Source organism: Phalaenopsis equestris, unplaced genomic scaffold (assembly GCF_001263595.1).
Source record: "Phalaenopsis equestris unplaced genomic scaffold, ASM126359v1 Scaffold216767, whole genome shotgun sequence".
In the NCBI taxonomy this organism is placed as follows: Eukaryota; Viridiplantae; Streptophyta; class Magnoliopsida; order Asparagales; family Orchidaceae; genus Phalaenopsis; species Phalaenopsis equestris.
In genome coordinates this window covers 99,303-111,020 of record NW_018235358.1, presented here as the reverse complement: position 1 = coordinate 111,020, position 11,718 = coordinate 99,303, and the positions used below count along the sequence as shown (strand labels likewise).

The window sequence follows — 11,718 nt, the reverse complement described above, 5'->3', positions numbered from 1 at the left end:
CTTCGTCATGACTAGATTTGTATATGATTTTTGGTAGTAGCAGGTTGACGCTTTTGTTACGACTTAGTTCTTAACCGAAGCTGAGCATTACCTTGAATCATGTAGTGTTTGAACTTGAGACACTCCATGTAAACTCTATTACTTTCTCTATTTGACTTTATCTTCACTGGGTAAGATCATGAACTTACTCAGTGAATAACATCTGGATGAACTGCACTATATTTACCAGATTGTGTACGTCTTAGACTTAGATCTTAGATTTAGAGTAACCCTGAAATTGGTAAGACATGAAGTAATTCTAGTCCATGGTTGATAATAATACAGGGGTTTTATAATACACCCACATTATTAGTGTAGTTTCTTCCGTAAGAAATTGAAAGTAAGGAGGGGAAATGTGAGTAGAAGGGAGATCAAATTAACCTCAGTCGTTGTTTGTTTATGAATCTGTGAGTCTATGTATTGGAGTTTGTGAGCCTATGTCTGTGAGTCAAGTTGAATGAGTCATTGGAGATGACAAAACTTATCTTAATATCTTAAACTTGTTAGCATCTAGCAATTCCTTTATAAAGTTTAAAATGTGTTCCTATTTAATCTTCAATTTGTACATGTTCTACTATTTAAAATTCCTTTATAGTGTTATGTCTAGCATGTTTAGGCTATATGTACTTTCTCCTGCATTATACTACCATGTTTTATTTGTGGATATTTTTGTAGGATGTGTAGTAAATTGTAAAAGTGTTATTTCTCTGCCGCATATTTTTGTAGTTCATTGTTATACATGTTTGAGCTTAAGTTTGGGGGGAAAAGAAAAATGTTTTAAATTTAAACCTTAAATGTTTTCAAAAGTACTACAAATAAATTTGTCTTTTTTTTCTAATGATTATTGTTATGTGGAGTCATCTTAAGGATGTTAAAATTTTAAATATAGAAATAGAGTAGGAAAACTTAGTTGATATTTTTAGTGAAAAGGGTGAACCTAGAGTTAAGAACATTTAGTTGAGAACTCGAGAAAATGAATAACTATATTTAGTAAGAAAAATTGTATTTTTTGAAAAATTAAGGATTCTTAGAATTCTTATTTTCAAACATTTAAGGCTCTCTTAGAAAGTAATTTTTTTTAAAAAAATACATCTTTTCATGTGAAGTAAAGTAATAAATTTTAACTTTAGAGAAGGATAATGAAATTTAAAATTATTTAAGGACTTCTCTAGATATAGGAATCCTCACATACAAAAAAAAAAAGATAAAAAAAAGTTAATAATGGATATAAAAGATCCAAAAAAAAAATAAAGTGAGGAGAAGCTTGAGGAGAAGTCATAATAAAAAATTGGTTTCACTTGAGCTTTTCATAGAGTAAAGAACTTAGAACAATCCTAAGCTTGCTTTTTATACTTATATTAGTAAAAGTTATTTTTATGAGAGTTCTTAAGTCTAGAAAGTAAAGTTCATAGAATCTGAAGTTTGAAAAATCTGTATATATTTTTGAATTAGATAGAAAAACAAATTTCCAAGTTTGATGATAAATATTTTAGACCCTGGGCTAGTCTGATTCACTAGAAGTTCTTCTAATTTGAACTATCACATTTTTAAAACAAAATTTTAACAATTCTAAGGGATGTCCATTAACTCTAATATACATAAATTATTTTAAAAATTTACTATTACTTGAGGATAAGTAATGTTTAAGTTTGAGGGATTTTGATGTGCCTAAAAATGTACTATTTTTCATGTTATATTTTATAATGATATTGCACTTTAAATGTATGTTTTCTTGTATTTTTAGTTGTAGGTACATGAAATTGAAGAATTTGGAGTGATTGGAGCAAAAAGAACAAAAATGGACCAAAATGGAGCAAACTGGAGCAAACCAGGTCGAGTCGGGGCACCAAGGGGGCACCAAAATCGGCCACTTAAGTGCCTGTGCCCGGTGCTTAAGCACCCAAAATGGTGCTTAGGAGCCACTAGATAGAGAGGGGGGCGCTTAAGTGCCCAAAAACGGTGCTTAGTCACCGATGATGGTTTTCGACATATCTTCTAGAATATACGTCGGATTTGGACGATTTTTGAAGCGGTGCTTCGTGCATCTCTTGGGGAATTGCATCTCTTGCGGTGCTTCGTGCATCTCTTGGGGAATTCATTGGAAATGAGAAAATGGAATTTCTAGAAGAATTTGGGGTGGTTATATGGAGTTTTGAAGAGGCATTTTAGGTGTCATTTGGAAGATTCATTGAATCTGGACAGTTTTGAAGAGACACTTAAGCATCTGTTGGAAAATAATAAAAAAAATTTTGGAAATGTTCTTAAAACAACTCTTAGACTCTTGAAATAATTGAAAGAAGAGAAGAAGACTTGGAGAAGAAGAGAGAGGGTGTGGCCGGAACCCCCAGGCGGGGCGGCAAGGTGAGAGAGAAAGAGAGAGAGAGTGAGATATTTCTTCTTTTCTTTTCACTTTATTTTTGGAGAGGATTGTAAGAAGATTGCATTTGTTATACAAGGAGAGTTTGATTTCTATCAGAGATAAGTATTTTCATTGTATTTTGATTTGAATTTAATTTGAATTTAGTACTTTAAATTTAGTACTTTATTTGTATGTTTTCAAATTCTTGTTCAATGAAAAGTTCTTGTTGTTTCTCCATGTGTAGTGAGTAGTTTTCTTTACTCTTCCCTCTTGTTAATGAATTAGTATGCATTTGTAGGATATTGAATCCAGTAGAGCGAGAATATATTGTGATGATTTTACTTTTTTCTTTATTTTTATGTAAACTTGATCAACTTGCATGTTAAAATATGTTATGAGAACATGTAAGATCCGAGATGATATTGTCTTAATCAACTGTGGTAGAATCATATGAGATTGTATGGATGAGAATATAATCTATATAGTTAAGTGCAAATAAATAAAAAAATAATCTTTAAAAGGTGTAGAATTAGAGGACTTTAGAGTGACAGGCTAAAGCCCTTAATTTGGTCTATTGTTTTAGGTTTTAACGCAAGATGTTAGCCTCCAGGTGGAGGGATAAGAGGGAACTCTAGAGTGAGAGCTAGTATCTTCCCTGCCTAGCCCGTCTTCAAAACTATTCAAACTTTAGATTAACCAATGTTCTTTATAAAATCTCTAGTAAGGGTAAATAATATAATTGCTCCTAATTGTCACAATCTCTCTCACTACTTATTTTACTTTTACACATGTCACTACTTTCATTGCATGAGGAAGAGTACTTTTAATATATTAAAAACCCCACATTCTAATTTTCACTAAGTATTTTAATTTAGAAGTAGACGTAGTATTGTAGTGATAATTGTAGGATAAAATCAAAACCAAACTTTTATGGACCTTCCAAGCTAGGGCGTGCTATTCTAAACCAGAATTTATGTTGAAAGTCGCCATGATTAACCTCGATCTCCGTAGGATCGTTATTCAAAGCTTAATTAGAAAGCCATATATTACTTGATAACGATACATATACTTGCATAGAATCCCTAGAAATATAATTGAAATCTTACTTTGCTTGGGATCAAGTTTTTAGTATCATTACTGGGGATTAAAATCTTCAAGTAGTGGTATCAACTTCTTAAATTCTACATATAAAAAAGAATATCGAGATCGATATCCCTTCTGAGTTAGCCTTGGAGAATCATCATTTCTCCTATCCTAATCTGCTCCAGTCAATCAGCCTTGCGGTATAACTTTCTTAGGTTAGTCAACTCGTGAAATGCTTCTAGCTCGCACAACACCTCTTTTAGCCCGTTTTTTAAAATGGTGACCTCCACTCTTAAGACCGCTACCTCCGAGCCCAAGTTTGTTGGAGGAGCTTGTAACTCCCACACGAGACCTACGACTGACCCTCAGACCGTCTCTATAGAGGGACCAACCATGTCCGAATGAAATCCCACAAACTTAGAATGAAGCTCATATGGAACATGTTGAGAAGCCAATATAATGGAACCAAAGGAAGACTAATGGCTAGTCTGCAAACACTCCCCTTCACTGGTCAAGGTTGAAGGTACGACAACCACTCTATGAGGGTCGACCACGACATTGAGGGCCGACTCAGAGACATCATTCGAAGGTCCTCCGTCCAAGCATTCTTCCAAACCAACAGAATCATCTGCATCAAGATGACAAATAAATAAATAAATAAGTTTTACGTATCCATAAACCTATTCATCAAATAAAAGGTATGGAAAGGGTTCTCTCCCCCTCATTCCGAGACACCTCCAATTTCCGGCGGTGCCAGCTGAGGAAAGATGTCGATGTCCTCTTCATCCGACCTCCTTCAACCCTCCTTGGTATCTTCAACAAGCAGGGCTTGCTGGCCCTCAGAGTACACACCTTGATTGGGCTCACGGGCCACGGTCTCCTGCCGAGCGACTCTCGGTGCTTGTTCCTCTGGATCCTTAGATGAGTAAACCTGATTAGTCAGCACAAGTTTAGACTTCAATTGTTTCCTTTTCTTAACTCTTATCAAACTCTACAGAAGTCAGAGGTCCATAGCCTACTTTCACTAGAATTTTGGGGTCCAAAGTGGTCCAGCTCAAACAATTAGCCATGGTGCAACTCAATTATCCAGGAAGAAATAATGTATTTGGACCAGAATCCAAGGGGAGTTTGAATTAATTTTATTGATTTTAATACCATTGAACGCTAATAATTTATGTCCCTATAGTAGCTATCGCTTTTAAGGAACAAAAAAATTTGGGAAATAAATGTGTATACAACAAAAATGTTAGCATGAATCTCAAGAAAATTGAATGGTCTAGATGACGGTCAGACAATCAAGGTTTTCAACCATCCAACAAGCGATCACATGATCAAAATCGATCGACACACTATTGTGAAAGATACAGTCGGTGGACCACGCCTGTAGTCCCAATCGATTAATAAGCATGAAATATCCTTTGATCACAAGTTAGTCACCCGACCCACTTTTACAATGGCGGGCTTGATCTCCATTTAATCGAGGTCCTCGGTCGATCGACATTTACTTCGTAAGGTGTGGTCGCCACTCAACTAGTCGCCTTAGTCGACTGAATTCAATTAGGCCAACCAGTTGATGCACCAAAAATATATGCATTTTTAGACCTATATTTTATACTCATTTTTGGTGATATTGCACTTTAAAAGAAGGTATGTTTTATGTTTACTTGCAGGTTGTTTTATTTGGGACTTGAAGCAAAAGGGAAGCAAAAAAGAAAAAAAAATGATGAAATTTGGAGCAAAAAGGGAGATTTGGAAGAATTACTCAGCGCCGACGGCGCCAGAAGGACGTCGGACGGCGCAAACCTATAGAAAGGATGCAGAACAAGAGTCAGCGCCGACGACGCCATTGGACAGAGACTTGGAAATTAATTAGCGGAGCACTGGCACCGACGACGCTAGGATGGGCGCCGACGGCGCTTATGTCGGTGGAAGCCCTGTTTCTAGAAGATTCGATGAATTTGGATGCTTTTTGAAGAGTTTTTTCGTACAGCAACACCCCCCCCCGTTTCGCACAATTTCAACATCTTCCCCTCAATTCAATTTTTCTCTTCACACACCTACATTCCACGCAGTTCCACACCATTAGTTAGTTATTATTTTTATAGTTTTGAGCTTTTGTGGTGAGTTTAAGTGTGAATTCTTCTCTAAGAAGTGTTGGAGAGGAAGAGAAGTGAGAGATTTCTTCTTCCTATATTTTCTAAGAGAGACTATAAATGATTTACTTTGAAAAAGAGTTTCAGATAAGTGTTGTTTGTTTCATATTGTTGTATGAATTTTTTTTTGTATATGAAATTTGTGTTTTGCTGTATCTTTCTCATGAAGTCTGAGTAGTTTCCTTTATCTTTCTCCCTACTCTGAGATATGGTGAAATGAAGAGATAATGTGGATGTGCCAATGTTAAATTTTAAAATAAATTGTGATGTTTTTTCAACTACGCTTTTAATTTACTTTTCGATCTGGACAATTGAATTGTTAAAATATGTTGTGAAAGTCAGGTAGTTGGATATGAGGAAGACTTGTCAGGCATGCAGAAAATAATTGCAAGAGTTCGATCACAGGGCTCGACCTTAATCCATTTTGTTTATGGAATTAAGTGCAAATAAATAGGGGAAATGTACTTTGTTGGGTGTAGAATTGGAGATTTTTAGAGTGACAGAATATAATCCTCAATTTGATCTTAGTGTTTGAAAACTAAAGCGAGAGTTAGCCTTCAGCAGAAGGGAAGTGGGAGCTCTGGAGTGGGAGCCAGTATTCTCCTAGCCTAGCCACAGATTTAGGGACTAAACCTAAGATTAGCCAATGATTTTCTTTAACACTGAATCAGGGTAGAGAATTAAAATTGCTTATATTTGGCACAATACATATTTAAACTATTTATCTTATCCCATTTCACCAAAAAACTCATTGTAGTGGGAAATATGTTTTTTTTCATAGAAAACTTCATCACATAAACATAGTTTAGTAGTTATTAATTTTAAAACCTGCTTTTAAATTCTGTTAGTAGTAAATAATTTAGTTTTGATAGTATCTTTAACATTCGAAATTAGCGACAGTAATTTCGTTTAATTTCTGTAAATTTCCTAGTTAATTTATCATTTCAAATTTAAACATTCCCCGTGGGATCGATATTTGGGACTTAAACAGAAAGCCTTATATTACTTGATAACGATACGTATACTTACTTAGAATCCCAATTTTAAGAGCTTAACGTTATTATTACTAAAATACCACATCAAGTTTTTGACACCGTTGTAAAGCGGAGTCAACTTTATAAATTTTACACAACTATATTCAACCGGGATCACCAGCCAGTTGACTCAATATTAGAATTCAAATTGTAATACCGATATGGTATATAATCTATAAGATTAATTTGGGTATCAATTGTATTAAGTATAATTTCCATAATTATTTCTTCTTATCTGTAATTGTACAAATACAACCCTATAAATAATAGCCAAAAAAACAAATAAAGGGATCCCTCTCCTCTTCTCTCTAGAGTGAATTTTTGACTTATTATATTCTCTCTTTCTCTTTCCTTCTTCGTCCGATTGTAACTCCCAAGGCGTGTTCATAAAAATCAATCCAGAACTCAATAAAATTAAATATCAAAGAATATGCAAATGCATAACAATAGTGGCATGGACGTAAATTCTTCTGAAGATATTAAAAAAAAATTAAACGCAAGATTTACGCATATACCACTCAATTCCTATGCATTTACATATCTAGTGCCAATACGTCAGTTTTTCCCTATATGCTACCTTACCTTTATTTGAAAAGGTGTGCTTCACTTTTTAAAAGTTAGCATAGTGTTAGATATAAAAGATTTGGATGGCATAAATGTAAAAAGGTAAAGCCTAAATTTTAGATGTGTAAATACATGAGAATGGTTGTAATGCATGAGAGAGAAATCTTACCTTTCGGGGACAATTTTGATTATGGGGGCAATAATTTTGATCAATGATTATGGGATTCCTTACATTATTCATCACCACATGCTTGAAAATAACTCCTTTAACGTAGCCTCGAATATTTGATCCCCATGTCTTTATTCTTAATCCATTATCAGATCCCCAAAATACAATTTTCTGTACTGTCACATTCTGCACTCCTTCCTCTTTCAAACCTTCAGCTTTTCCCAAACTCCCAATACTTTCAGACAAAAATAAATAAATAAATAATCAAATAAGTATTGTGAAATTTTATATTTATATACATAAAATTGTATGTACTTTAAGCCAAATAGTAAAAGTTCATAAAGAGTGGAAAATATTTCCAAAAAAAGTTAAAATTAGAAATTTTTGTGAGGAATAGATGAAATCAACTATTATTTTCATAATTAGCACTAAAAATATTATTATTTACAAAATCAACACTGTTTTTTTTTTAAAACTATTGACATGTCACAATGAAACCATTAAGAATTTAATAAAATTAAAAAAAAAAGAGCCAATGTTCTATCATAAAATTTGATATTTGATTGAAAATTTGAAAAGAATGGATGAAAAGGGGTGCTAAAAATTTAAATATATGATATAAAAATAGTAATTTATTTAATAGAATCTATAGGTTAAAAATGAGATTTAAATTTGTGTATTGTTTCAAAAAAATTTAGTATACTAATATCACAATATATTTATTTACATTACCAATGATCAAACGTTGTGTTTCTTTTGCAATATTCGTGCCAAACAGGTATCTGAGTCGTGAGATTGTGAAGCATTACCTGATTCCGTGGCCGGGCCCACAAACTACACTTTCAACCCAAAGAGACGAAGTTTTTGGCCCAACTGAAATGCAATCATCACCTGTTTCGATTCTGGTTTTCTTAATTCTAACTTTCGTGGACATTTGCACGTGAATTCCGTCTGTATTTGGGCTCCATTTGGGCGCAATTAGGTTAAGCCCATATAAGTTCATATTACAGCAACGAATTATGACGATGTGAAACAGCTCGCTGTCGATGGATGTGAGTCGTTTGATCCGGATGTTTCTAGAATTTGTGAACGTCAACGACTGTGATTTAATCAAACATTTATTTTATTAGATAAAATAAGCATACATCATTATCTTATCAACAAAACACGATCAAATAGGGGCTGGTTCATATTTAGAAGCACAAATGAGAGCAAATCGAGCTCCAATTGATTATGAGGCTAGAATAGGGGTGTATACGAGTTGAGTCAAACTCGAGCAATGCTTGTTTTGAGCTCGAGTTTGATTAAATAATCAAATTTGAACTCGAGCTCAATCTTAATTGTACGAGCTTACGATTTGACTTGCTTATTATAAAAGAGGGAAATCAATATTTATTCTAAGTAGTGCCATGATAAAATGAAAATTTGAATAAAAATTCAGGATATAAGTAATGAGAAATTACTTGATATGTAATGTAAAATGTTATTTTTAAAATATTTTTAATAATCTAAAAATTAAATTTTTAATACTAATATACTATCAATATGTTCTCTATTAATTATTTTTTAAATAAACTAGCCCAGCAGTTGAAGAGTCTAGTTCAGGTGTTACTTATAGCCTAACCTGGCTCATGAGTTGGCGTAGGTGAATTATAGTACCCACAGTTGGCGAGCAACACATCTTTCTAACTCTAATTACCGATACAACCGCACACACCTCTAAATTCGTATGTATTTGCATATCTAACACCTAAAGTTCACATTTTACATTTATACTCTCCAAAATTTTCACAACACATCAAAGTATTAGATACATGAGACAATAGGAATTATATGGTACACATGTACATCTTCCTAATTAAAAAATAAAAGAAACAAATGAAAAATCATCATACCGTCGCGCCGCGAGGACATTGCTTAGCAGAAGTCAGCTTACAATCCCACAAACTCGAGCCTCTTCCATCAAGAACTCCTCCACTGATCAAAATTCCCTCAACAGAATCAAAAGCGATCCACTCGCTTGACTCAGTGTAACCCAAAGGAGCCATTAGGGTTCCATTAATCTTGAACTTCATCTTCTTGTTTCTGCAAGGACCATAGAGTTTTACTTTGCTTATAAGGAATAATCCATGAGGAACATAAATGTTTGATGGAGAAGATGAGTTGCAGGCCATTCTCCAAGCTTCAGTAATGGCTTCCACACAGTCTTCTTTTCCTCCTTCTTTTGCTCCAAAGTCTAATATGTTATATGAAGAAGTTGTAGAAGAGAAGAACAAGAAGAAGAGGAGGAAGAAGAAGGTGAACAAGGGAGATGATACGGTCATGATAGGGGAAATGAGTAAGTTTGAGTTTGATTCTGTAGTTAGTGATATATTATATATATATATATATATATATAGTGTAGGTGAACTGCCGAACAACTTCGTAGTGGTGGGAGACCAAATATAAGTTATTTGTTTGGCTATTAAATGGGTGTTATAAAATGCAAATTTTAGGTGTTAGATATGTAAATACATAGTAATGTGGTGTGCATATGTAAATGCCCTAAATAAAAAGTTTGCCAGTGCCGAATGATCTTGTTTCTTTCTTTACAACATTTTGAGATGTTAATGCAATATTTTATTGGCTTGAATCAGGGGATGCTGTTTTTTAAATAGAAGAGCCGAATCTGACCTGAAATGGAGAACCATAAGCATTGCCAGCTGAGAAAGAGATTCTCGTAAGAGGAAGGAGAGAGAGCACCTATATATATATATATATATATATATATATGAGTTCATTAGTTGGGCTCATTGGGTAAATATTTTAAATATAAATGGGGGCATTTATATAGATATCACCTAATTCCTATGTATTTACATATCTAACAAATTTTACCTTTTACATTTATACAACCTAAATCATTCACATCACATAAAAATATCAATTTTTGACTTTTAAAGAGTGAAATATATACTTTTATACACAAATAAAATTACATATCTGTGTGCATGTGTGTATGTAAAACTCAAAATTTAAGTATTAGATATGTAAATAAATAGAAATTGATGTAAATAAATAGACATTGAGTGGTTCATCCTACACAAAAATTTGATATGATGACGTTGAAAGATTTTTTTTTGGCAAAAATTGATGAATATAGTTTTCAAATAGGGCAGTGGATTGTGACCATGAATTAATGAAACAATATTGAAGCCATGTGAAGAAAGATTCTGGTAGCAGGAAGGGCATAAACTAAAATGGATATGTTGGATTTAGATTTGTCCGTGGGTCACACACAAGGAATAAAGCATTAGGAACCAGAATGGAGAAACAAAGAGAGAGAGAGAGAGAGAGAGAGAGGGAAAGTGTGGAGAGAGAGAGAGTGTGATAGAGAGTGTAGAGGGACTTGACCCTGAGGGCCAAAATGGGGCATTCATTCCTGGGCTCCCTTTTTTTTGTCGAATGAGAGAGTTACGTTGAAAGAAATCCAAAAAGAGATCCCAAAACATGAAAGAGTCATCCTATTTAAAGATGATATGAGGAAAATAAATAAAATCAGAACACTGTCTCTGCTTAAAAGGGATCACATAGGGCATTCTGGTTTTTTGGAGTGTCCGAACCTGTTGCTCCATAGCCTTTTGGTCGGTGACTTGACAGTCGAGTGTTTGGTAGCCCTCCTAATGGTTGGTTGAAGAAGGTTGGTGGTCGGTCAGTCGGTTGAAGAGGTGGTGGGTGATCCTGACTTTTCTTTTTATATACAGAGATGTAAAATGTGATGTATGCGATTATATTTATAACATTTCAATATGGGATACTACGCAAGTATATATATCATTATCAAGTAATATAGAACTTTTTGATTAAGTCTCGAATATTGAACCCACAGGAAGGATTAGTTTTAGATAACAAAATACGTAGTAATATATATTCTTACTCAAAATTAAGATGCTATAATAGGAACAAAAGTTCGATTCTTTTTGTAAATTTTGATAACTTAAAATAAAGTAAACAACTAATTAACTTAACTAAAATAATTGCAAGACGAAGGCAATATTAGTAAAATATCTTTCTCCTTATCATGAATCAGTGATAAACATAGAAATTCAGTTGTGGAAGTATGCTAAATGTGTTGTGCAAAATAGGAGCAATAATATTCTTTACCCTTACTAGAGATTCTATAAGGAACATTGGTTAATCTATAATTTGAATAGTCTTGAAGACCGACTAGACAAAGAAGATACTAGCACTCACTCTAGAGTTCCATCTTCTCCCTCCACCTTGGGGCTAACATTTCGTATCAAAACCTAAAACTATAAATCAAATTGGGGGCTTTAG

General features: G+C 33.8%; 1 protein-coding gene across 1 annotated transcript in view; it reads right to left on the bottom strand.

The window, feature by feature from the left end:
- Positions 1-9,748, bottom strand: part of LOC110037203 (polygalacturonase-like) — a 20,934-nt gene extending 11,186 nt beyond the window's left edge. Inside the window, exons 1-3 of the mRNA XM_020741790.1 lie at positions 9,297-9,748; positions 8,211-8,500; positions 7,402-7,636 (exon numbers count right to left, since the gene is read on the bottom strand). Of these exons, the coding sequence (XP_020597449.1) occupies positions 7,402-7,636; positions 8,211-8,500; positions 9,297-9,725 (954 nt within the window). The 5' untranslated portion in view covers positions 9,726-9,748. The remainder of the gene's footprint in view (positions 1-7,401; positions 7,637-8,210; positions 8,501-9,296) is intronic.
- Positions 9,749-11,718: the final 1,970 nt, after the last annotated feature.